Source organism: Culicoides brevitarsis, chromosome 2 (assembly GCF_036172545.1).
Source record: "Culicoides brevitarsis isolate CSIRO-B50_1 chromosome 2, AGI_CSIRO_Cbre_v1, whole genome shotgun sequence".
Taxonomy (NCBI): Eukaryota; Metazoa; Arthropoda; class Insecta; order Diptera; family Ceratopogonidae; genus Culicoides; species Culicoides brevitarsis.
In genome coordinates, this window is record NC_087086.1 from 24,763,507 (window position 1) to 24,789,457 (window position 25,951).

The 25,951-nt window shown below is 28.0% G+C and overlaps 3 protein-coding genes across 3 annotated transcripts in view; all 3 read right to left on the minus strand.

Moving 5' to 3' along the window:
• Window positions 1-2,411: 2,411 nt before the first annotated feature.
• Window positions 2,412-9,557, minus strand: LOC134831507 (ras-related protein Rab-3). The gene is made up of 5 exons (XM_063845248.1): window positions 9,342-9,557; window positions 3,790-4,011; window positions 3,609-3,727; window positions 3,368-3,539; window positions 2,412-2,645 (listed from the first exon to the last, which is right to left on the minus strand). The coding sequence occupies exons 2-5, from the start codon at window positions 4,009-4,011 to the stop codon at window positions 2,502-2,504; spliced, it is 657 nt and encodes a 218-aa protein (XP_063701318.1). The 5' UTR covers window positions 9,342-9,557; the 3' UTR covers window positions 2,412-2,501.
• A 12,956-nt stretch (window positions 9,558-22,513) lies between these two features.
• LOC134829613 (uncharacterized) lies at window positions 22,514-24,319 on the minus strand. Its single transcript, XM_063842788.1, has one exon. The coding sequence runs from the start codon at window positions 24,211-24,213 to the stop codon at window positions 22,561-22,563; it is 1,653 nt and encodes a 550-aa protein (XP_063698858.1). The 5' UTR covers window positions 24,214-24,319; the 3' UTR covers window positions 22,514-22,560.
• Window positions 24,320-24,322: 3 nt separating this feature from the next.
• The window catches only part of LOC134829614 (uncharacterized), a 54,134-nt gene continuing 52,505 nt past the window's right edge, over window positions 24,323-25,951 (minus strand). Inside the window, 3 exon segments of the mRNA XM_063842789.1 lie at window positions 24,323-24,588; window positions 24,664-24,858; window positions 25,850-25,945. Coding sequence (XP_063698859.1) covers window positions 24,499-24,588; window positions 24,664-24,858; window positions 25,850-25,945 — 381 coding nt within the window. The 3' untranslated portion in view covers window positions 24,323-24,498.

Below are 25,951 nucleotides of genomic sequence, written 5' to 3' on the forward strand. Positions count from 1 at the left end.
GAATTTTTAACTTAAAAATTACTGTTTACGATAAAATCATACAAAAAACAAAAGAAATTCGCTTTAACCCAGGCTTTAACAAGACGTTTCCTATTGAAATGTAGAAGAAAACTTTTTTTGGTCACGTGCCTAAAATAATTTGTTTTCAAAAATTTTTATTTTGGGAGATTTTGTTTGATTTTTCTTCATTTTTATGTTCAAATTCAAAAAGGATCTATAAAAATAATATTGATTAATATTAGATAAATGTTAAGAATCAACATTTAACGTCTAAAAACGTCGAAAAATTACAAACAAAAAATTCAAAAATATTTATTTTTATCCCTCTTCATAAAAATCCTCATGGGACAAAAAATGATATTATTAAATTTATATAGAAATAATAAATAAATTAATTTAAAGATTAAAAAAGCATTTAAAATAACGTTTTAGACAGATTTCTATCGTAAAATTAACTTTTAAAAATAAAAAATAACCTAAATACTCAGGGTTCTTTCCATTTCCCATCACGAGAATCGTCCTCTGAAAATACCCGGAAATTTGGAATCTCTAGTCCTAAGCAAATTTTTTTGACATTTAGGACGATTCAATAGACAAAAATGTTTTCGACTCCACTTTTTTTTTAAGTTTTTCTTGAGGAACAATTTAGAACTATTTTATATCTTTAAATGTTAGGGAGAATCTAATTTTTATTTTCCCCCTGAAGTTTTTCGACAAAATTGAAGGAAAGGGTGACATATAAAATATATTTTTTTTTAACTTTTTTTTTGTGAAAAGTTTAAGAAAAAAAATTTAAAAATAAAAACATGCAAACAATTTTTTTTTTAAATATAGGAAAAAATTTCTAAAATAATCATCAAATTTCTTCAACTTCATTAAATAAAACAAAATTTTTTTTCGTATATTTAGTTATATTTATTTAGTATTTTCTTTTTTTATCCACCACTTTTATCCATTGAATTTATATTTTTTTTATTATTTATATTTATTTTTCATTAATAATTAATAATAATAATTTTTTACTTTTTTTTTAATAATACAATTTAATTGGTTAGCTTGGATTTTGATACGCTTATGTAATTTTTAATAATTTGTTTTTATATACTTTTAATTTTTCTTTGATGGGGGAATGAGTAAATGAATACGTCCAAACTTAACAACTTGTTGAATTTTTAATAATTTTGTTTTTTTTTCATGAATTTTATGTCGATTGATTTTACAAAAGAGTTTGAAATTCGTGTAAAATTTAGTTTGTAGAAAGAAAATGTAGTTGTAAAATGTATTTACCGCACAAAAGATTTTATTTTGTATATTTTTTTGAAATGATCGTAGTGATTTTGTAAATAAAGTCATGCAGGCACGTATACATTTACAATACATTTTTATCATTCTTTTAATTTTATTTTAATTATTTTTGTATTTTTTTTTGTCAAAGAATCCGTTTTTTTTAAAGACTATATTTTTTTCTCATAAAATGATTTTTTTTATTTATGACTATAGCTAATCAAAGCGTTTTTATTGGATATTTACTAGATTCTTTTCTATATGTATACTCTAAACAACATGTCTCTTCTTCTTATTTAATGATGGTTTGTTTGAATACTGTAGTAACATGATGATTTAATATTTTTTCTATGGAAATTTAAGATGTTACCGAAAAAAAAATATTTTATTGATTATGATTTTAAATTTATAAATGTTTAAAATGTATAAGTTTTTCAATAACGCTTTATTTCTTTCTTTTCCTACATAACAAATATTTATTTACACGAGACGTTTCTTATTTTTTCAGACACAAACAAGTGAGTTTTTTTTTTGTAAATATTTTTTACCAGTGCAATAATTTTATTTATATGAGCTACCAAACATTTTCATGCAACATAAATAATTTTTTTACGGATTATGTGTTTTTTGTTGTGTGTTTTTATTAACACGTGGCAGTTTCAAATCAAGTAAATTTTTCGAAAAAATTATTAAAAATTTTTTGTTATGAATTTTATTCATTTTCTGATATTTTTGTGTTTATTGATTATCATCATTTGTATAATCATAAGAGATGTATTTTCAGTTAAAAAAATTATTAAATGTAAATAAAAGACATGAAGATATAAAATTTACAATAAAAAGTGGTCGTTCTTTAGAAGTTTTTTTTTATTTATTTAATTATGTTGAAAACATCTAACGTCTATTTATTGTAACATTATTATAATATTTTTTGTTTTGTGTATGATGGATGAAAATTTAATAATAAATTTAATAATGTATAAGAAAGGATTATGAAACATTTTTTATTATGATTTTTTTTCAACGGTTTTCATTCATTTTCTAGATTTTTCGGTATATTTTTAAGAAGCGAGACTATCGGTAATAATTTTATTTATTATTATTTATATATTTTTTTTTATCTGTAACAGTTGTATTTTTTTGTTTATATTTATAATAATAATAAGTTTTCATTTTTAATAATAGTTGAAGTCGTGTGTGTTTGTTGTAGGTACTTTTTAGCAATTACAATTTGGAGTGCCACCCTGTTGTGGTTGGTCTGTGAGACGTTGTCCTTGGCCGCCTGCCACGAGGGTCGGATCCGAGTCTAAGCTCTCAGACATTTTGTCGCAAATTATGTCGACTAGCCGTTCGAAGCAGTTCTGGAAATAAAAAAAATAAGTTTTTAATTATTTCAAACTTCTTATACTTTGATTATTTTTAAGTTTTTTTTAAAGTTTATTTGCTTTTATTAAAAATAAAATTGTAGGTATTTAAAATAAATTTTAAAATAATTTATATTTTAATTTATATTTTATTTATATTTATTCAATATTTTTTTAAAATTTAATTTAATTTTTCAAAATAAGAAAATTTTAAAAAAAAAAATATTCAAAAATCAAAAAATTTAAAAAATTCAAAAATGAAAAAAATTTTTAAGTTAATTGGATTTTCGGCTTTTGAAATGGGGCAGGGGACAAAAACATAGAAAAAAATTTGGAGCGGCCTTATTGAAAAAAAAAAATATTTTTTTCAAAAATAAAAATTTTTAAGTTATTTACTGTAAAGTATTGTTAGTTTAACTTTTTTAAGACTTAAAATTTATTGAATTTAAAAAACAATTTAATTTCAAACTAAATATGTTAATTTTATGAAAAATATTTTAAGAGAAGGAAATTTATACAAAGTAGAACAAAAAAAAAATTAAATTCTAAAAATATAAAATTTTCATTGATTTTTTTTGTCTCAATAAATTTACGACTTTAAAAATAGGGCAAAAATTTAAAATTTAAATAAAAGTTTAAAAAAATAAAAAAAAAATTGAGACGGCAAAATTTTTTTTTTTTAGAAAACTAATTTATGGAGGACAAATTAAAAATCGTACCTTGACGTTAATATTCTCCTTTGCTGACGTTTCGAAAAATTCTACACCTAATTGATCGGCCAGTTGCTTGCCTCGCTCGAATGAAATGATACGTTCGTCTTCCATATCACATTTGTTTCCGACCAAAATCACTTGTGCGTTATCCCATGAATAGGTCTTGATTTGTGTCACCCTAAAAAAAATGATAAAACAAAAAATAAATAAATCCGGGAAAAGTCCTCCGAATAAAATTCGAACGCACCAGTCTTGAACGGAATTAAAGCTTTCTTCATTGGTGATGTCGTACATTAAAATGAAACCCATGGCGCCACGATAGTAGGCTGTCGTAATCGTTCTGTATCGCTCCTGTCCAGCGGTGTCCTAAAAATTCACAAAAAATCAAAACCTTTTCCTTAAAAATTGCAGTCAAAAAAATTTCTCACCCAAATTTGTAACTTCACTCGTTTGTCGTGACGAAAAACTGTTTTCACCTTAAAGTCAATTCCAACGGTCGACACAAATGCCGAGGTAAACGAATCATCGGCATATCGAAATAAGAAACTCGTCTTTCCCACACTCGAATTTCCGATAATCAGCAGTTTGAACATGTAGTCAAAGTTCTGGTCTGCCGCATCTTTTTGCCATTTTGGATCTCCACCGGCCATCTACAAAAAAAAAAACGTAAAAGAAATACAAAATTTCATTAGAAAAGATAAGAATACAAAATAAAATTTCTAACCCTGACCCACATCATTAATAACTTGTTTTGTCGAACAAATAAAGAGAAACGGTAAGTAACATTTTCAATTCACATGTGTTTGTGTAAGTAGGTACAATCAGTTGTTTTGTGTTTTTGACATTGTATTATGATTATTTATTGTGGAAAATGAAAATCGTTAATTTTGCAGTCGATGTAAGGAGATAGAAAATAATACAAAAGTGCATTTTGTAAAAAATATTAAAAAACCTTGAAAAATTATTAAATTTTTTAACAAATTGAAAAAAAAAGTAAAAAAATTTAAGCATTTTTTTAAAAGTTTTTTAAAATTAATTTAGGTATTTTTGAAAAAAGTCATTAAGGCCGCTCCAAATTTTTTTCGATGTTTTTGTCCCAAAAGAATAAAAAAATGTTTTGAAATACTTTTTCATTCAAAATGAAAATTTTTTACAAATGTTTGTCTTTAATGAATATTTTAGTAGTTTTTGTGGTATTTACATTGAGATTTGATGATTTAAAATTGATCTGAAATTATTTCAAGTTATAAATTTTAATAAAAAAATTTCATAAAAATAACCGTCAAAAAATTTTTTAAAAAAATTTCATGAAAATATGTTTTTCAAAAAAAATTTTTGAAAATAAATTTTTAACTTTTTTTTTTTTTTTGCCCCAAAATACGAAAAACTTTTAAAAAAAATTATTGAAATTTTTGAAAAAATGTCAAAAAAAAAAAATTTTTAAAAATTTAAAAAAAAAAATTTAAAAAAAAAAATCAAAAAAATTTTTAAATATAACAGTCAAAAAATTTTGATTTTTGAAATTCATGTTTTTATACAAAACTTTTTTGAATTTTTTGAAAAAATTTAAAAAAAAATGAAAATTTTTGAAAAAAGATTTTCGAAAACATAGCAAAAAATTTGGACCAAAATAAACGTACAAAAATTAGAAAATATAATTTTTTGAATTAGGAAAAAAATTAATTGATTAATTAAAAAATATTTAAAAATAACAAAAAATTTTAAAAAATATTTTAAAATTTTTTATTAAAATTTTTAATTGAAAATTTCAATTTTAATTAAAAAATCAATTAAAAAATATAAAATTTTAAAAAAATAAAAAAGTATTTCAAAAATTTTAAAAAAGTTTTTAAAAATTTGAAAAAAATTTTTTTAAAAAATATTTAAAAAATGTTAGGCCCATAAAAACTACTTAAAAGTTAATGCGATATCATCTTGTCGTTATTTGTTTTTTTTTGTACTCTATGAATGTCGTTAGCATCATAATTGATCGAGAATGAATTCAAGTACAATATTGACAGCAATATCTTGCTGTGTTTCAACATGTAGCGAACAGAGGCGTTCCTCATTAATACTTTGTCCTTTGGAATTTTTGTTCGTATTCCGTTCCTGTCGTTGTCACGCTGCCGCTGTTCACATTGCGGTTCGTAGTAATTTCTATGCAATTTGTTATCATCACATAATTTCTCTTTTTTTTCCTATTCTTAGTCGCTTCATGTTTTATTTTTTATTCACTTTATTATTACATTTTCCATTTTTTTTTCAGCGTGTCACACAAACAAATTGATGACGCAAGATCATCGTCGTTGTCGTAGAACAACATGTGCTTTTTTATTTGGAGCCACTAGTCTTGCTTATTAATAATTCATCAGACAATTGCATACAAATGGCAGAAAAAGATGAAAAAAAAATGGGACAAAAACGAACCCCACGAATTCCATTGAAATAAATGACTTTTGTTGGACCCATGTACGTCATGGCGCTCAATGATTGATTTGATCCAGCCAGCAACAAAAAAAAAGAACAAAAACTCGCTAAAAATGGAATTTATCAAAGCCACGTCTAAATTTAAACTGAAATTTTTTTGTTTGGTTGCAACTTTTGGTTGTTTGAAGGCACGACGACAGCACGAGCGACTCAATTGTTGATAATATTGTATGCAAATTAGAGTTGGGTCATCATCAATGTAAAAGTACAATGTGAAAAAAAAGTGTAAGTGTCAGTACATAAATAGACAAGTGTTTTCAATATGGTGGTGATAGTTTATTTTTGGCAAGTGACACCAATTGTTGCGTTTATTGCGGTCTTGCAAGTAAAAATTAGGGTTCAATGTGGAAAATTCAAAGTGCCTCTTTTGAAATAATTGAAAGCTGAGTTATCACACGATCTGGTTCGAATTAATTTAGTTCAAATATTTCTTTTTCAGGAAATTTTTAGATTATTTTCTTAAAATCTTGAGAAAAATTATGAATTTTAGTTGACAAATTTAGGAAATTCCTTTATTTTCATGTTTAAAATATTTATATTTATTTTACTGATTCTTTTCTTCTAAAAATGTTCAAATTTCATAAAAAAAATATACAGGCAACTTTAGAGCTTTTTAAAAAATATTCAATATTTTTTAACCAAATTTTTTTTATGATTTTTATTTTATTTATTATTTTTAAATAAAAACTTTTTAAATTTTTCACCTAAAATTTACTTTTTTTCTATGGCTTTGTGAAATTTCGAGAATATTCTAGGACCAGATTTTGCGATTTTTAGACGACAATAAGACATGATATCCCTTGGAGATTAGAACTATTATTCCAGAAAAATATCTTGACGTGACATGGATATAAGGTTGAATATAATTCTATTAAAATACTTTGTTTGTTTAACAATACAGACATTTTGCCTACAGACTCTCAAATACAAGCTCAAATTTCTTTTCTACTGAAATTTACCTCAGACATAAAAGCTTTGTAATAAGAATCCATTAAACGAGACACATTTCACAATTTAATAGATTTTGATATTTTAACTCTTGGCAAAACAGTTATCCTGTTACTGGAAACTTGTCAAGTTTTGTATTTTAAATTCATTCAATTTTTTTAAAAATATTTTAAGAGTTCGGGTTATGCTGGAGTATTATGGGTACAAATTCATTGGCTTTTCTGAAGCAATGGTAGGTTTGTGGGCATATGTTTCTTGGCAAAAAATGATCTACTCGAGACAACGATTAATCCTAGTAAAAAAAAAATTCACCTTAACTTCGATTTTTGGCGATTTTTATGATTTTAGAGCAAGTTTGGAATTTTTGGTCTAAAATCAAAATTTTTTGAAAAAAATTTTTTTCACTGGAATTGTTCGTTGTCTTCAGTAGATCATTTTTTGCCAAGAAACATGTGCCCGCAAACCTACCATTGCTTCAGAAAAGCCAAAAATATCAATTTTCCACGTCTCTTACTGTGTATAATATACAGTATTGTATTTTAATTGTAACTAAAATTTCAACAGTATAGATTATAACTTTTCGTCATAAAATTATTTTAATTTTCTAATCTAACAATAATAAAAAAAAATCAATTTTTACAATCCAAAAACATCAAAAATCTGAAAAGAGTTTTTCTGAGTTTGTCAAAAACTGATTGTGTGTTACTTATTCTATTGACTCTTTAGGCCGCTCCAAATTTATTTCGAACTTTTTGTCCCAAAAACTTTTTTTCAAAATGGGGGGGGCAAAATAAAAAAAAAATTGAAATACTTTTTAATACAAAATCTGTTTGGTGTTATTTAAAAATATTGAATTTTTAAGAGTAAAATTAACTATAAGAAAATTAAAATTTGTGATAAAAAAAATTAAAAAATTTGATTTTATGTCTGTTTTAATCTACATTGAGATTTGATAATTGAAAATTTATCTCAAAGTATTTCAAGTTAAAAATTTAAACAAAAAATTTTCGTAAAAAAACTGTCAAAAAAATTGTTGGAAAAAAATTTTTAAAAGAAGAAAATTCATGTTAAAATACGATTTTTAATACAAAAATTTTTAAAAATTGAAAATATTTTAAAAAATTTTGTAAAATTTCTTGAAAAAATATGAAAAAAGACCAAAAAACGATCAATTTTGATGAAATTTTTGGATTTTCGACTTTTGAAATGGGGCATGGGACAAAAAGTTCAAAAAAAATTTGGAGTGGCCTTAATTAAAAAAAATTATTCAAATTTTTTAGATCTTTGCAAAGTTGATGATTTCATAATTTTTTACGAAAAATATTTTATCCTTGTGTTAAACTTTTTGGTTTAATATATTTTTATATTTTTTAATACCACTGAAAAGTTAAGAAGTACTCTCAAGGGAAAATCTTGCACTGCCGTACAGATACCGCTAAAATAAAATAGAGTTAGTTAAACAGTTTTGTACACATATCTCGGTAGTGAAAAATATTAAAGGGATATTTTTAAATTTCTTTTTTTTTTCATTTTTATCACAATTGAGAAATTTAAGTTTATTTTTTTTATTATACTTTGAATGCTTGTTGCATTCTATTTAAAATTTTTAATATTAAAAGTCAATTAAAATTTTATAAATAAGATCATAAAATTCAATAAGATGAGCAAATTTAAAAAAAAAACATAGTCTGGGCTTAACTCAGACTAAATACATCCAATTTACAAATTCATTTAGAGAATCAATATCTATAAATACTCAGATTTAATTAAAACATCTGCCAATTTATTATTTTGCAACAATTGTTTCTGTGCAATCTATAACCGCAATACCATTTGGAGCAAAATTTAATTTTATTCCTCCCACAAAATTTTTCGTAGAATTGAGCAAAAATTTAATCCCCAATCGTTGACTAGTTAACAAGTAAATACGTCGCAATTCAAGGTCACACTTTCTCACTTTACGTCACCCGTTTTCTGTGGCATGTAAATAAATCATGCAGATCGCATCGCATGATAAATACTAATCACTGAGAGAATGGAAGACGACGACGTGCAAAAGAAAAGAATTTCATCATTAAACAAACATTTGTTCATTGTCTTCCTGCCCGACAAACAACATATTGAGTTTTTCCTTTCTTATTCAATTCTGTGCATTCCATTTCACATATTTTTGTTCCTCGTATCAATTGAATCCACTTTCCGAGCAGCACACGGAGAGCAGATAATAAAAACCTTTTTCGTCTTTTTTTTTTTTTTTGTATTTTATGAATGAAAAATAGACAATAACCCTCCACCTTGTCTTCTCTCTCTGGCAAAGTACAACATTTTATTACGTACGCAGCGCTGCGTATGAGAGTTCTACGTGGAAAATGATAACTTATCGATTTTTATACATGTATCTTTTGCACTCGCAGCAGACAATATTTCCAGTCCCTTTCAATTATTTTTACATATATTTCGTGAATTGGCACTTTATTTATGAAAATGATTGAAAATGTTCACCAAAGAGCTATTTATCGTGTCAGACACATTCACATTTTATTACCTTTTTTTTTGGACTATTTATATTTTTTTTGTATGTGTATAAAAGTTGCTCGTTGTTCGAATTTGAAAACCAAAAATTGGGCTCGCACTTTTTCTTCTCGGTAAGTTTCACTCTAATTTTCACGCGTGTTGTCTCCGGATAAAACTTTTTATTTTGCTCTTGCGATTTATTAACTATTAAAAATCTTAAATATTAAATTAAATCTGTTTTCGTGGACTAGGATTGCACACTCAATTTTCACATATGTGAAATAATGTAGGTCTCGAGTAAAATTTTTCCTGCTGCCTGACTGTTGTTGCGTGCGAGAGAGTACGGAAGAGGTGCGATTGACGTGCAATGCGAAGGTATGAGGGAGACAAATGGAGTGACGAAAGGAAAATGGCGGCATCCCCACCACTAACTGCTTTCGCTTTTCAAGAGCTTTTCCAGTGTGAGACGTTTCGTTGTACGGGAATTTACAACGGGGAGGTACAGGAAAGTGGCATTTAAATGAAAAAAAAAAAATTAAAATTTATGTTTTTTTTCTGACATTTTTTTAAAGTTTTTAAATTAATTTTTTTTTTATTTATTTTCATTTTTTCCACCTCATATTGAAATTTTGTAAAAAAAAATTCAAGGAAAAAAATTAAATTTTCTAAATTGTATTTAAAAAAATTTTCAAAAAATTACTGAACGAATTTTTTAAAAATATTTGTTTTTATCCAATTTAAATTTAAAAATATCAAATTTCAATAAGGCGAATAAATACAATATATCCATCGCCCCCCTCCGATTTTGTCCAAAAATTTAGGGAAAAAAATCAAATTTAAATACTTTTGACATTTTTTGAAACTTTTTAATCGAAAAATTACTGTTTACGTTAAAATCACACAAAAAACAAAAGAAATTGGCTTTAATCAGACGTTTCCAATTGAAATTTAGAAAAAAAAATTTTTAAGTCACGTGACCTCAATTAATTTTTTTCGAATCGATTTTTCTTCACTTTTGAGTTCAAATTTGGAAATAATTTAAAGTAAAATTAAATAAATATTAAAAATAAACGTTTAACGTCTAAAATGTTAAAAAATTCAAAAATATTTATGAAAATCCTCATGGGACAAAAAATGAAAATAATAAATTTATTCGCCTTAAATTAATTTTTTAGACTTTTTTTAATTTTGACAATTATTTTATGGATTTAAATATTTTTACCTACCATAAATTTTATGTAAAAAAATAAATAAATAAAATACTTAAAATTTCTAATACAGAAAAAAAAATTTCAAAAAACATTTAAATTTTCTAATATTAATTTCTCAATACGGAATCAAAAATTTAAGAAATCTAAAAAAAAAATGAAAAATAGTAAAAAATTTTAAACTTCCGATAAATTTATCCAGTTTATGTGTTAAAATATCTTCAATTTTTATTTTTGGAAATTTTATTTTAATTTTTGGATAAAAAAGTTAAAAAATCTGAAGCATCTCAGATTTTTTTTTTATAAATAAATTTGTTGAAAACCTTAATTGATATCCTCTAGCAAGTCTAGTTATAAGAAACATTACTGTAGAAATTCCATACTTGCCTTTATTATACGTACGAATTTAAGCTTATTGATCATCATCAGCTGAAAATACAGAACCAGTGAATTTCCCCTCTCCGATTCCTGTATTTGTCACAAAAATTTTCCGTACAATTACATGTCTGCGCATCCATTCACAAAATGAACAGTTACTTGATATGTTTATTTGGTTTGCCTCGAGTATCGTAAAAGCTTGCTTTGCACACATTTCGTGCGTACATCTTGGGAAAATTTGTACTACAAGCATGCATAATCGATTTTTCTTATCAGTTCTCGCGGAAATTTGTACTAGGCGGGCGGAAAATTGAATAAAATTTCCGTTATTTCTAATAATTTTAATTTTTAACAAAAAAAAAACTTTTATTTTTAACAAAAAAGAAAACTACCACACCTCACACTTTTCAACGGGATTCATGCGAGACCCTCGCGGACACTCAAAGTCCTTTGCGAATGCCTCGGAATTCATGAAAGGTCCCATTACGCGGAATCTCCCGGGCGAATGTGAGTCCGTTATTATCGCGTATTTCAGAGCTTCGGGCTTGTATTTGGTGCACCACGTTTGCGCTGCGGAGATCCAGAAAAGTTGATTTGTGCTGTAATTCAATCCGGGTAGCGGGGCTTCGTCGCCATTCTTTTGGACCCATCGCTGGTAGGCGTAATAAGCTTCTTTTAAGCCGCCGTTATCAGCAATGTTTTCTCCTTGTGAAATGATGCCGTTTAGAGTGACATTGACTTCGGGATCTGTAAAATTTCCGTATTGCTCGACCATGCACTGCGCGCGTTTTTGGTAGTTTTGAAGGGTTTCCGCTTGCCACCAGTTACGGAGATTGCCGTCAACGTCGAACTGGGAACCTGAAAAAATTTTTTTTTAGTAAATTTAAAAGATTGGTTCAAATTATTTTAATTTTATTGGTCACATAAAAAATCCAGTGGAACAAAAAAAAAATAAATCAAAAATTTCCTTAAAATAAAATTTTTGGGCTCTTTATAATTTTTAATTTTTTAAAATATTTTTTTTTTATTTTTTGACAATTATTGTTTGTGAATTTAGGGATTTTAACTTGAGAACTAATTGATTCGTATTTGAAAAAATTCAAAATTTAATTAATTAATTAAAAATATTTCATAAATAATAATTTCATGGAACCAAAAAAATTTTTAAAATCAAAATTGCTTTAAATTTGAGTTAAAAATTTAAAAAAAAAAGTAAAATATGATTAATTTCATGCAAAATATTTTAAGTTTTATAATTTGAAATTTTTAAAAATTAAATAATATTTTTTTCTGATGTTTCAAAAAAATTGATGAAAAAATTCTTATTGAAAAAAAAAACAATAATTTAGATAAAAATTGATTCAAAATAGTGTTAAAAATTAAATTTATTATAAAAAAATACAAACCCATGTCATCGAATCCGTGAGTAATTTCATGTCCAATAACGAAGCCAATTGCAGCGTAATTCATGTATCTCGGACGGTCTGCTTGAAAGAAATGTTCTTGAAGAATTCCAGCCGGGAACACTAAAAAAATTAAAATTAAAAAAAAAATCATTAACAAATTTCAAAATAGCGACTTACTTATGTAATTCATCAATGGATGATAAAAAGCATTGACCACAGCGACATATGTCAAATCCCGCCAATCTGTATTGTTTACCGGTTCATGCAGCCGTTCAAAACTTTTATCCGCCAAAAATGCGTCACTTCTCAGTTGCGACTCAAAATACTCGTCTTCCTTCACGTGAAGCCCTTTGTAGTAATCAATGACAATTTGATCGTCCATCAGCTCGTTCGGATACGCGATATTCACTGACATGCGTTCCAACTTGTCCATCGCCGCGTCTCTTGTCTCGTTGTCCATCCAAACGCGCGACTGTATAATCTCCTTAAATGCCGCCTTGATGTCCGACACCATCTCGACCGCTACCTTTTTCGAGTCTTCGCGGAAATATTCGCGAGCGTATTTCGCACCGATGGCGACTTTGAACTTGGGCGCGATACTTTTGACACATTCCTTCCACTGAGAGTCGAGTTTGTTTTTGCCGCTGGTCTTGCTGCGATATTTTAACTCCAGTTTCTGTAAGTTTTCCGTCAAATATGCCAAATTTTCGGATGTTGCATGCCACAAGAGGTAATTCGCGAGCACTCGTTTCGGCGTGTTATCGAGTAAGGGACCTAATTTCTTGAAAAAAGTCACGTCTGCGAGGGAAATTATTTGATCATTCGTGACACGAGTCTTTGGGGGCAGCAGTAAATTGATGTATTCGAGCCAACTCAGGTACGGATGTTTGTGTTGAAGGTCCCGAATGGTTATTGGATTGTATAACGAGGACAATTCGCGACGAGATTCTTTGGAAGCAGATATCTGGAAGAAAATTTTTGAAAAAAATGATTTTTTACTAATTTAGCACTCAAAATTTTTTGCTTTAAATTAATTTTAAGCAGTAAAATATAATTTACCTGCCCAAGACTGATTTCAAAATTGACAATTTCACGCGCTTCACGGTCAGCAACTTCTGGATCGGCTCCCAGTGCAAGCGCCACGTCTTTTATGAACTCAAAGTAGGCAAGTACGTTTTGATCGTTCCATCCATTTTTGATGAATTCTTTATCCAGTTCAGTTGATGCTTGATCTAACTAAAAGATGAATAGCAAACTTTCGGAAAATTAAGGTTTTTTCAAATTTAAACAACTTACGTAAACAATTCTTTTGGAGCTGTTAGTAAAATCGTTCAAAACTGTCATTTCAATGATATAATCGACGCCAACTCCTAACATTTTCATTCGGGCAACGGTGTAACCCCATGTCCAATGTTCGCCAGACCATGAGTCGCCCGTCAATATGGGCCATCCGCCAAGGAGGTGCAATAAATCCATTAATGGCTTTGAGCCACGTCTTTCAATTAGGTCTGAAAAATATTAAAAAAATCAATTTCATAATTTTTTGTCCCAAAAATAAATTTCGAAATAATTTTCCAAATGACTTTAAAAAAAATATTTAGGCCGTTCCAAATTTTTTGCGATGTTTTTGTCCCAATCCTTTTTTTTTTTTTAAATGAGGGGGGGGGGGCAAAATAAAAAAAAAAAATTTTGAAATACTGTCATACAAAATGACAAAAAACAATTTTTTATCGAAATTAATGAACATTTTAGATGTTTTTAGGTATTTACATTTTTTAATGATTTTTGATCTGAAAGTATTTTAAGTTAAAAATTTTAACAAAAAAAAAAATTCAAAAAAAAAAAAATTTTTGAAAAAAAATGTTTGAAAAAAAAAATTTTTTTGAAAAAAATTTTTTTTTTAAAAAATTTTTGAAAATTCCTTGAAAAAGTAAGGAAAATGGTCAATTTTGATGTTTAAATTTTTTTTAAGAACTTTTTAATTAATTTTGAACCAAAAAATTTTAATTATTAAAATTAATTTTTTAATTCAGAAACCAAAAAATTTTAATTGAATTAGTTAATAAATTTTCTTCTCTAAAAATAATTTTTTTAAAATTAATGAACTGAACTGATGTTTGAAATTTTTTTTAATAATTTTTTGAATTTTTATAAAATTAATTTTCAACTTCAATTTTTGTTTATTTAAATGTGTCATTTTGTATGAAAAATTAGTTTCAAAATTTTTAAAAAATTTCGTATTTTTCCTTATGAAATAAATTTCTTTAAAATTGAAGTTTAAAAAAAAATCGAAATTTTTTTTATTTAATTGAAGACTTTAATTGAAGAAATTAAAAAAAAATCTTGAAAAATTAAATTGAAAAAATTTAATTTTTCTTTTATTTTCGAAATTTGAAAATAATGCTAAAAATTTTAAATGAATGTCATACAAACCTCTGTTCATGCACGCCTTGAACAGCTTCTTGACAACTTTCACCGGCGCAATATCTTTTTCATCATCAATTGGCTCACTTAGCAACGTCTGAAGTTGTTGTTGAAGATTATCGTTGATGGTTGAAAATATATCAACATTACTCTTTTCCGATGGAACATGCGTTTCCGCCAGAAATTTACCGCATGAAAACTCGTAAAAATCATCACAGGGATTCACTTCGAGATTCATGCGCGATAACATTCGAGAAGCAGAGTGAATGCATTCCATTGAAGTGCATAACGACTCGGATTCACCTTTGGTTTTCGTGTCTTTGTCAGAGATATCGTTAATGGAAGCTCCTCCAACAATTGAATCACCTTTCGCAAACACTGGAGACGTATTGCACTGTACTGGATCAGGATTGCGATTTACTGGTTCGAGAATGTTCTTTGGTGTCGTGGATTCAGTTGTTGATTCAGTGGTTGAAGTTGTCGTTGAAGTTTCAGTAGTTGTTGTAGTTGCCTCAGTTGTTGTACTTGAAGGTTCAATTGAATTTGTGGTTAAAGCATTTGTAGTCAAAACTGGTTCGGGATCCTTTGAAATCGGCGTCTCTAAAGTTGTTTCAACGCTTTTCAATGTATTTGTTTCGATTTCTTCAAGAGTTGTTGCTGTAGCTACTTTTTCAGTTGAACTTAAGCGATCACTTGATTCGTGAAGGGCAGAAGATGATGAAGTTAAGTCATTCGCATCAGTTTTCTCAATGGATCTTTTCTTCGTAACTAAACTCTCGTAATGCGGTTGCGAGGCAAAGACATCAGCATGAGTGAGAGGAGTTGATTTCAACTTCAATGTAGTGATTTCAATCGTTGTGGGATCTTCTTCAGTAGTTGTTGAAGTTGACGAATCAGTTTTTACAGAAGTTTCATCTTCTAAAGCCATGATTTGATGTCCCATTGTGGTAAGTTTGGTAGATGGTTCGGTTGAAGTTTTCAGATCTTCAGTTAAGGTTGTTGAATCTTCCATAGTTGTTGATTCAATGATTGATTTGATAGTTTTTTCTTCAGTTGTTCGATTTTCTTCTATAGATTTAACTTCTGTTGGTTCATATTGAGTTGAAGTCTCAACTTCTGAAGATTTCTTTGTAGTTTCATCTTCAGCTTTTGACGTTTTCTCTGAAGTTCTAGGTTCTGAGGATGTTTTGATGGTTGATTCTTCAGTTGTCGATGGCTTGTTGGTAGTTGTGGCATCTTTAGAAGTTTTTGTAGGAAGTTCATCAGTCGTCAATGATTCTGAAGTTGCAGATTCTGTTGAGAATTCACTAGTTTTCTCAGTCATCATTAACTTATCAGTAGTTTCAGCTTCAGTAGATGCTCTTAAAGTTGTATCTTCAGTAGTTACAGGCTCCATTGAAGTTGTAGTGACAGTTGATTCACTTCTAGATGTTTTCATTGACTCCTGTGATGCTGAACTACTTAAGGTTGTATCCTCTGATGATCTTAAAGTTTGAATTTCATCAAGAATTGTTGTCATTTCAGGCGTTTCTGTCTCAGTTTGAACCGAAATCGGCATCGTGGACGTCATCATTCGATCTTGCGTTGTAATTTTTGTGGAACTTTCATCGTTAATTTGTTCTGTTGTCGTAGGAATCGAAGTTTCTTCAGTCGTTAATGGTGTAATTGGTAATGTAGTCTCATCATTTGCGGTAATCGTCGTTAATTTTGTACTTGAACTATTAAAAGTGATACTTTTAGAGACTTCAACTGTACTAGGATGACTAAAGAACGATGATGTATCTTCATTTTCAGAGTTGTCGGTGGTCTCTAAAAGTGAGGATTCTTTGGTAGTACTTCTAAAAGTCTCTTCTTCAGTTGTTAAAGCATCTTTTGCAGTTGAAATCGACTCTCTGGTGCTTCGAATTTTAACATTTGGTGTTTCAGTAGCAGTTACAACTTCTTCCAATGTCGTCATTTCTTCCGTAGTTGGTTCCGTTTCTTGAATTGTGGTCTCTTCTGTTGCTGAACTTGTTGATTCAGTTGTTGTCGTTGCTGTATCATCTATAAATGGTAAAATTATTTGTTCTGTATGTGGCGAGAAGGCCAATAATTGACTCAATTTTCCAAAATTACCTTTGTTCTTGTCATTTTTCTTCCGGAAAATGCTGATTGGAGCAGGATTTTCATCATTTGTCACATTATCCGGTTGCGGAGGACGTTTCACTCTTGTAATAAAAACTTTTCCAGGATCGTCTTCGTCGTTTTCGTTCACAATTCCATAATTTGGAACGAATTCCGTTGATTTCCTGATTCTTTTACTATCATGAGTCTTAGGAGAAAATGGTGAGTTTTCATTTTCAACAATTTTTTGATCATTTTTTGTATCATTTTTGCTAATTATCACTTTAACGTCTTCATATTCCTCGAAATTGCTTGTTGGAGTTGTTGTTTCATCACTTTCTACTTCGAATTCCACGGTAGTCGTGTGTCTAGAAATTGTTTCTTCCTCTGTTGTTGTTACTTGTGACGACCATGGACTCGTCCCGGGGTCATTTGTTTTTGGCAATGGACTAGTTTCAAGCTTATCGCACGACAAAATCACCAGGATGACGCTGATCCATCTGAAAAAGTCCATGAAAAAAAATGTTGAAGGACGCGTTATCAAAATATTTCATTTGAAAAGTAACGATTTTTAATCGCAATGTCATCAATGAACTGCCGGACAACGCGGAGACGTGCCAAAAAGTTGTGTGCAGTCACATCAACAGAACCTTATCATTATTATATAATTTACCTCAACAACTACAACAAACAACAGAGGTAATTATTCTTCACATGAAAAATTGTGAATGCACAAATTGGCAGTCTCTCTACTCAACTGTGCTCTCAAATAATGTGCACGAGTTCATTTGTTATTATTATAATGTTTTTTATTGCTGATTTTTTTCTCGCTTATCATCGCCGTGCCACCAACAAATGCTATCTGATGCGTGAATAAAAAATCATTCATCAAAAAAATTATTATTATTTTAAAGAGTGGTTTGACATATGAGCTGTTTGCTCGTTCATACACGGAGATATTAATATTTTCATTAACTGTTGAATGCTAGATGTTGGCTTTAGTTGTCGCACGATAAGTCAAATATCCGGAACTTTATGAAATATTTTATAATGTTAAATATAATTTGGTGAAATTGCATTTTTCAATGGTGTTTCAATATTATTTTGTCGATTTGCTTTTTAAGTGAGATGTTTTTTAATTTTAGTTTTAAAATTTCAATAAAATTGAGTAAAAAAATTAATTTAAATCAAATTTTTAAAATAAATAAAAAAAGTTTGGGTTTAAAAAAAATAATAAATAAAAATTAAAAAAAATAAAAAACAAAATAAGAAAAATAATTTAAAAAAATATAAATCAAAAAAATTTTTTAAGAGCTTTTAATTTTTTTTTTAGTTAGGCGAATAAATTTAATTTCTTCATTTTTTGTCTCTATTTTTAAATATTTTTAAATTGTTTGTAAATTTTTAACGTTTTTGGATGTTAAACGGTACTTTTTAACATTTTATTAATTTAACATATTATTTTTTAAAATTGAACTCAAAATTAGAGAAAAATTAAACAAAATCTTACAAAATTAAAATTTAAAAAAAAATTTGGTCACGTGACTTTTGAAATTTTTTCACTTGTAATTACTACAAAACGTCTTGTTTAAGCAAATTTACCTATTGTTTGGTATATTCAATTACACTTTATGATTTTTTTGAATTCCCAAAAATTTCAAAAATATTCCAATTTTTAATTTAATTTTTATTTTTCCCCCTAAATTTTTTCGACAAAATCGCCTTAGCTAAAAAAAATTTTTTAAATTTTATTCTAATAATTAAATAAAATGAATCTTGTTGTTGGAAAAATATAAAAATAATTCTAACGAAATAATTTTTAGATGAAAAACTCAGATTAAAGAATTTTAATTATGATTTTCGAAAAATCTATTATTTTAAAAATAATTTCACTTAATTTCAGGTAATCTTTTTTCTACCATTTTCACTGTTTTTTATATTTTTTTATTTTTTTTTAAATTAAATTTTAAATTATTTGATTTAAATATTTTAAAGTTTCTAAAAATAATTTTTTTAAATACATATTGAACTAAAAAATTTAAAGATAATTTATTTGGACCACTTTGATAAGTAATTTGCACGTTGCAAACAAATGTTTGCTCTTTTATGACCATCATTACGCTTCGGTTAATATTTACTTTTTTTGAGTAACAATTTAAAAATCACACTAAAGCAAAAAGGTGTTGTGATAATTATAAATATTATGAATTATGAATATTTATAATTTTAATCTGATTAATCGCAAATATCTTTTGAACTTGACTTAAAGTATTTTTTTAAAAAACAGTTGACGTAAAATCGTTGCTATTTTTTTAAATTTATTTTCCACGAATATTTTTTAAATAATTTTTTTATCACTTACACAAATTTCATTTTTCTTTCTATTTTTTTTTAAATTTTTTTTTATAAAAATAAACTTAATAAATATTTAAAATTTCGTCAAATATTTTCATTTCATTGCCGCTGTCCCCAAAATAAAACAAAAAAAAAATTAAAAATATTTTTCTAGTCCAATTGCGCGAAATCGAAATTTAGAACTGTTTCCGGACGCGGTTAGAATTCAACTGATACGCTCTACCAAATTTAATAACACTCCAAACTATTAACTTTAATAAATAATGCAATATGATTTTGTTCTTTTTTTGTACATATGTCTGGCTGTTTAAATGGTCTCAAAAACCTACAAATTTTTTTTTCCAACCACCATACGGACCGCTGACGATTTGTTTGAAAAATGCGCACGACAATTAAATGAATATTTATGTTCGTCTTTAAACTTGAACGAAGAAACGATTTCAATGCGAGAATAGAACAGCGTGAATGAATTAGAAACAAAGACCTTGTCATTGATCCAGAAACACACACAACATGACGAGACATTTTTTTTTTATTAACTTAAAAACGTGTAACTTACAAAAATTTAATTGATTTTATGTCATTTTAAGTGATTTTCAGTTGTTCGGCAGTTGTCGACTTTTTTAATTAAAAAGCAATATCAAGAGCATCAATTAATTCGAGATGGGTTAACGAAATAATTTATGACCAATACTTACATTAATTTTATCAAATTCACGAGAAAACAATTAATCTTCACGCTAACTGGACGACGTTCGATGCTGGACGAGAAAAAATGAGGAAAACAGAAAATTTTGTTATACAACAACGTCTCTTTATTATTCATCTATTTTTTTTTTGCGTTATGCATTTTTTTCCCTACATGTTCTTCCTTTTCGACAATAATAGTGATAATATTTTTAATAATAAGATTTTTTTTTAATCTTCTTTCATCGTATCTTTAATATATATTTTTTGGGCAAATGCACAGCACATATTGATCTTTTTTTATTTTTTTTAAGGTAATGAAGGTATATGTTTTATAATAAATTCAATTTATACAAAAGTAACAATTATATATTTTTTTTTTATGTATTTTCTTAGGAAAATGTGCAGAATAATAACTTTATTAGAAAGAAATTTATTACGTGAATTAAAAATTAAATAATTTTAATAAAAGATTCTTATGCATTTTAGTTTTTTTTTGTTCTCAAAGCTCATGAAAGTTGATGCGATTTAAGTTATTTTTTGTAGATCTTTCGTTTCTATAAATTATTTCTTTTAAAATAAGTCAATTGTATAACATTTATATATAATATTTATTTATATTTATTCATATTTGTTTATTTATTACATTTATTTGGTTCTGTATCATATATTATGTTTTGTTGTTGTCTATAATAATAGTCTATCAACAGTATAGATAACGAATACTATAAGGTTTTTGGTATTTAACATCACATTAGAGGAGGATATTTAATATATTTTTATAATAAAGCATTAAAAAAAATAAAAATTAAATTTAATTACACATTTTACAAAAAATATAAAATATTATAATATTTTTTTTTAAATTCATTTTAAAAATTATTTCAAATTATTATTAATTATTTTTAGGAAAATTTTTAAGTTAATTATATATTTTTATATAAGTTAAGATGAACAACAACAACATTTCAGGACTGTTTTCTCATCGATACATCGGTTTTATTATTTTTGTTTTACATGTTCTATTTTTTTTACTTATTTTTTAATCATACATAAACTCTTAATTTTCTGCCATCATCATTTATATTTTCATATACAATACATAATATAATCATGTGTATAGTGCTAGCTAAAATTTGTGTGTATTTTAATATTATTTTAATTTTTTCTTACTTCATTATAACTTTTCGTTAGAGTTTCATTACATTTATGTTTAAAATAAATTATTTTTTCTTTATAATAATCATAATAATTTTTATTATTAAAATTGTTCTATGGGAAAACATAATGTCAATAAATATTTTTATTACTGTATAGTTTAGCGTTAAAAAGGATTAAAATCGTACAAAATAAAGTCGCAGATTCGCCTAAATGTACTTTTTTTTTTAGAAATTCGCTTTCCATGTCTCATTCAATATTTTTTTTAATGTATAGAATTTTAGGATTTTCGTTAATTTTATTTTTGTTTAATAATAATTAATGATGTATGTATTTTGGTCAATATCTTAAGAATTAAATTTGTAAAAATGTAAAAGTATGGAGAGTGAGTGTGTGTTTTTTTATATAAAAAGTTTCATTTTTGTAATTTTTTTCGACTTCAGTATATTATATAATATTTTTTTATATAATATAATATTTTTAATAAAAAGTGTTAGGTCTTCGGACTTATCTTCTATATGTTTCTTACTAATAATTATGGGTTAATTTAATTTTTATTATTTTATTTTTACTAGCTGGAATGGAATGTGTGCAATATTTTTTATGACTTTATTATATTTTTTTCATATAAAAAAATAATTAATGTTGTTAATAAATAAAAGACTTGCGAAAATTTGTTCGGCGCATTGCATTTAAAAATGTGCATATTTAAAGCTAGGATATTCATTTAGGTATAAAAAGGATATGTATGTTAATTTTTATGTTTTACGTTATTTTTCTTTACGACGTTCATTAAAAATGTTACATTTTCTATACAATGTATGTGTATTTTTTGTGTGTTATTTTAAAAAATTATCTTTAAAAGAAATAAAAAAAGGCAAAATGAGCATGATATTGATCCAATATGATGGACGGTTATCATAAGCTTACTATGTTATATATTTTTATTTATATATGCTGTGAAATAAAATATTTTAAATTTTGCTCGCTATGAATTTTCTAAAAGTGAAAAATATTTAAAATGAAGCACGAAAGAAATTTAATATGAAATATTGACGAATGTCAAGTAATTTTCATATTTTTTTTTCAAAGTACATAATTATCATAAGATCCGGGCATATTTTCTCTGAAGTTTTTCATCAATGTTTCTTTATATAATATAATGTTATTTTTTTTATTAATGATTATTTTTAATATTATTTATTTATTTATAAATATTTTTTAGGCTTTTTCTCGTTAATATTTTTTTCTTTCTCTATTTTTCATCTCAAATCTTTGGAAATAAAATTTTTTCTATAACATCAATACTTTTTTTTTGTTTTCTAAGAATAGCCCTGTTTTAGAGTTTTTTTTACACATTTAAGGTCGAATATTTTTTTTTGCGGCAGAGGAAGTGATTTTTTTTAGACATTAACACTAAACACAATTTTCAGCATCAGATCCAACTGCTTTTCACAAGAACTTTTTTAATTTTCCCACGATCTCACACACTTAGTCACCTGCGTTTGAGGTAATAAGTGTGCATTAATTTTCACCAAAACGTCAGCGGTCGCGTTGTGCTCTTCAAGTAATTGTACTTGTGCTTCCGGTTATTCAGGCCGTGCTCGTAGTCGAGCCGGTAGAGGGGCGAAATTTTGAGACCAGTCTTTTCGGGGATAATTTGAAAGCGTGCCTGATCCCGTGTCGGATGCGGCGAAGGCAGAAAAGGTGGCGAACTCGTAATCATGAGCGGACGATTGCATGACGAGATAAAAACCGGTGGGCGATTCGCCGAAGATTCGCCCAACGGACGCAACCTGCTCGAGCGATTAATTTTCTTGGCGAGTTTGAGCGATTTTAGACGATTATTTTTGTCGATCATGGATTGCTGGCAGTTCAGCGGCGAATACTTGTTGGGCTTGTAAATGGAAAAAATGTTATTGAGCAAGCTGAAACGGTGACTGCGACCAACGGTGTCGCGATACTTGTCGAAAGGCGTTTCTGCTTCGTCGTTCACGTAACTCGCATCGCCGATGCCGGATTGTTCGAGTTTTCGGGTGAGTTCGTCATACGAATCAATTTCATCGAGATTTCCGTTTAAGTTATCCATGGCATTGTTATAACGTTCAACATTGACATTTTTTAGACTTTTCACCTCTTTTTTCGTTAAAGTATTACGATTGATGTCAAGATCGTCATTTTTCTCCAAATCCATCCAGTATTTCTCGAAATCGAAATTAAAGTCGTCTAGCTCGAGATCCGTGTCGGTTGACACCTCCGACGACGAGTCATCGTATTTGCTGGGCTTGATATCCAACCGGATGTTATTTTTATTGGGCGACGTGTATTCCGTCACTCGCAAAATATCGTCAAAGGACTTGTTGTAGTCATCCATGAAGTCGTCCGTGTATTTGTTCAGCTTGTCAAACTTATCGCGCAACATGATTTTCGATCGCTCAGCCTTGAACAACTGATTTAAGCCATTATCGTGCACCAAATCGCCGCCCGAAGCCACATCCGAGTCAAACGAAAAGATGTCCGCGTCGTTAAACAGCTCGTTATGGTCCAAACCCCACTCATTCGTCGCTTTGTAATTACGAAAACGATTTTCCACTTTGCGACTTGTACCGGGACACGGTCCATCCGCAAGCCACGTTTCATCCACGAGTCGTCGTCGGTGCGCCTCTTCCTCGAAATAACGATTTGTGTTTTTCAGATTCGATCTTTTGACGGGCGGCCGATAAAATTCCGACATTTCCAGGGGGAAGTCATACCCGCGCGCCGTCGAAAATGAATGCGACTTGGAAATATTCGGGCGATCCGATGCCCGGGGACCGAAACAGCAACTATTCGATTTCGGGTATCGACTTGGAATCGTTTTACTGGGGCTTCCACGTGGTTTGAGGTTAATTATGAACAAATCGTCACTTTCGTCGTCGTTTCCGTTCAAATCGAGCGAATAGGCGTTGAAGCGTTTCCGGATCTTGTCGTCGTCCGAATTGTCAATCGACTGGTTGGAATAAATGTTTTCCGTGTACCAGTTGGGATCGAGTGACGTGCGACGTCCTTCGTGCTTCACCACGTGCTTGTGGATCGGTTGGAAGAGAAAATTACTTTTTTCGGGATTATTGTTGGAAATTTGTTGCTGCTGCTCAGTCTTTATGCGTTGCTCGACATTTAGTTTGTGGGCGCGCATCATCGCCATTTTGCGTTCGCGGAATTTCTCGTAGCGCTCCCAGTACCGATCGGCATCCGTGAGATGCGGATTCCGTTTTGGCTCGCGATGATAATGGGCTGCGGCTCTAACACCGGGAATTGTGTTGCTGTAGTTACTTAAGCTAGTACAATTATTATTATTATTATTGGTTTCCCTAAAACTACCACTGTGCTGATACTGATTTTTATTACGTAGAATAGACGATTTGCTGCGACTTAGCATGTTGCCGTTTTTGTCGCGGTCTCGCTTGTACGTGTCCTTGCATTGGGGTCGTCAGACCTCCTGCAGACACTTTGCCGGACAGATGCCTTGACGTTTGTCTGCACTGCGGATCTTCATCATGCCATTTATTTCCTCGCCAGTCTACAAAAAAAACAAAAACGAAAAATATCGTCGAATAATTGACACCAAATGCCGTAAATTTCGCAAACAACTCACCTGAATGACAATCTGGTCGCGCAGTAATGCAATAGTGTCGCCGCGCTCCGTGTCGGCAATTTGGATGTTACACACGACTTGTAACACCTTTTCACCTGCAGCCAATTTCAAAACGTATTTCGATGGAAAATATCCGATGCGTCCCAAGCATTTGCCTTTCCACCAATCTGGATCGGACGTGTCTATGACAGTAACCTGTTACACACACACGCATGAAAACAGATTAAAATTTATTAACATATATTTTATTTAAACGGCATGCTGCCAGTGGCTTGTGGTGCAAAAGTAGGTGAGTTTTACCTTTTAAATAGCTTTGAAAAGATTTATTTCAAAAAGTTTTTGTTTTTACAAAAAAATCTTGAAAATTTCATTTTTTATTATTTTTTTCCAAAAATTATGTTTTTCAACTTTCTTTGATAAATTCCGAATAAATTCTTTAGTTTTAAAGTTAAAATTTTATTTAAAACTGATAAAAATTTATAAAAATTATTATTAACAAAATTATTTAAAATTAATTATTTATAAAAATAAATTTAAAATCTAATAGAAAAAATCAATTATTTATTTTTTTATTGGCAAAAATTTTTCTGACTGTTACTCAAAATTTATTTTTAATTTTTTCCCTTTTTTTTTTTTGAAAATCAAATGTGACAATTTTAAAAAAAATTAATATCTAAAATTTTTTTTAATCAATTTTAAAAAAATAATAAAAAAAAAATAAAAATTCAAATTCGAATCATTTTCGTAAATAAAATATTTTTGCCATAAATAAAATTAATTTTTTATGTACCTTTAAATTTTCACAAAAATTTTTTTTTTTTTTATTTAAATTAATTTTAACTTTTGACAGATTTATTTTGCCAAAAGTTAATTTTTTATGTACCTTTACATTTATTTATATTTTTTTTTTGACAGATTTATTTAATTTGTGATTTGATTTACATAATTATTTTTACAATTTTTTTGAAAAAAATACAATTTTAATAAAAATTCGTAAAAAAAAAATTGGTAAAAAGTTGACAATTTTGTCTAAAAACTTATAATTTTCAATAATTTTTTGCTCTTTTTTAATTTAAAAATGAATAATCGAAAATTTAAGGGTAAAATTCATTTTCTTTTGAACCACAGTGCACGTAACCGAGCAAAAGTGTGTGTGTAAAAGTTGGAAAAATGACATGTTAATTACCTTGTAACCCGCTTTCAGATCTAACTCGTCCTGGTGCCGCGCTTTAAAATTGTACAACACCACATACAAATTCGTTGGCAGCAGACGGTGCGATTTCTACGA

Bases quoted from the DNA above. Each gene is read 5' to 3' on its own strand.
- LOC134831507 (XM_063845248.1), bottom strand. From the start codon at position 4,011: ATGGCCGGTGGAGATCCAAAATGGCAAAAAGATGCGGCAGACCAGAAC. The intron at 3,728-3,789 runs GTGAGAAATTTT...GTGAATTTTTAG, and splicing joins GAGTGAAGTTACAAATTTGG to GACACCGCTGGACAGGAGCG. The intron at 3,540-3,608 runs GTGCGTTCGAAT...CATTTTTTTTAG, and splicing joins TTTAATTCCGTTCAAGACTG to GGTGACACAAATCAAGACCT.
- LOC134829613 (XM_063842788.1), bottom strand. From the start codon at position 24,213: ATGGCGATGATGCGCGCCCACAAACTAAATGTCGAGCAACGCATAAAG.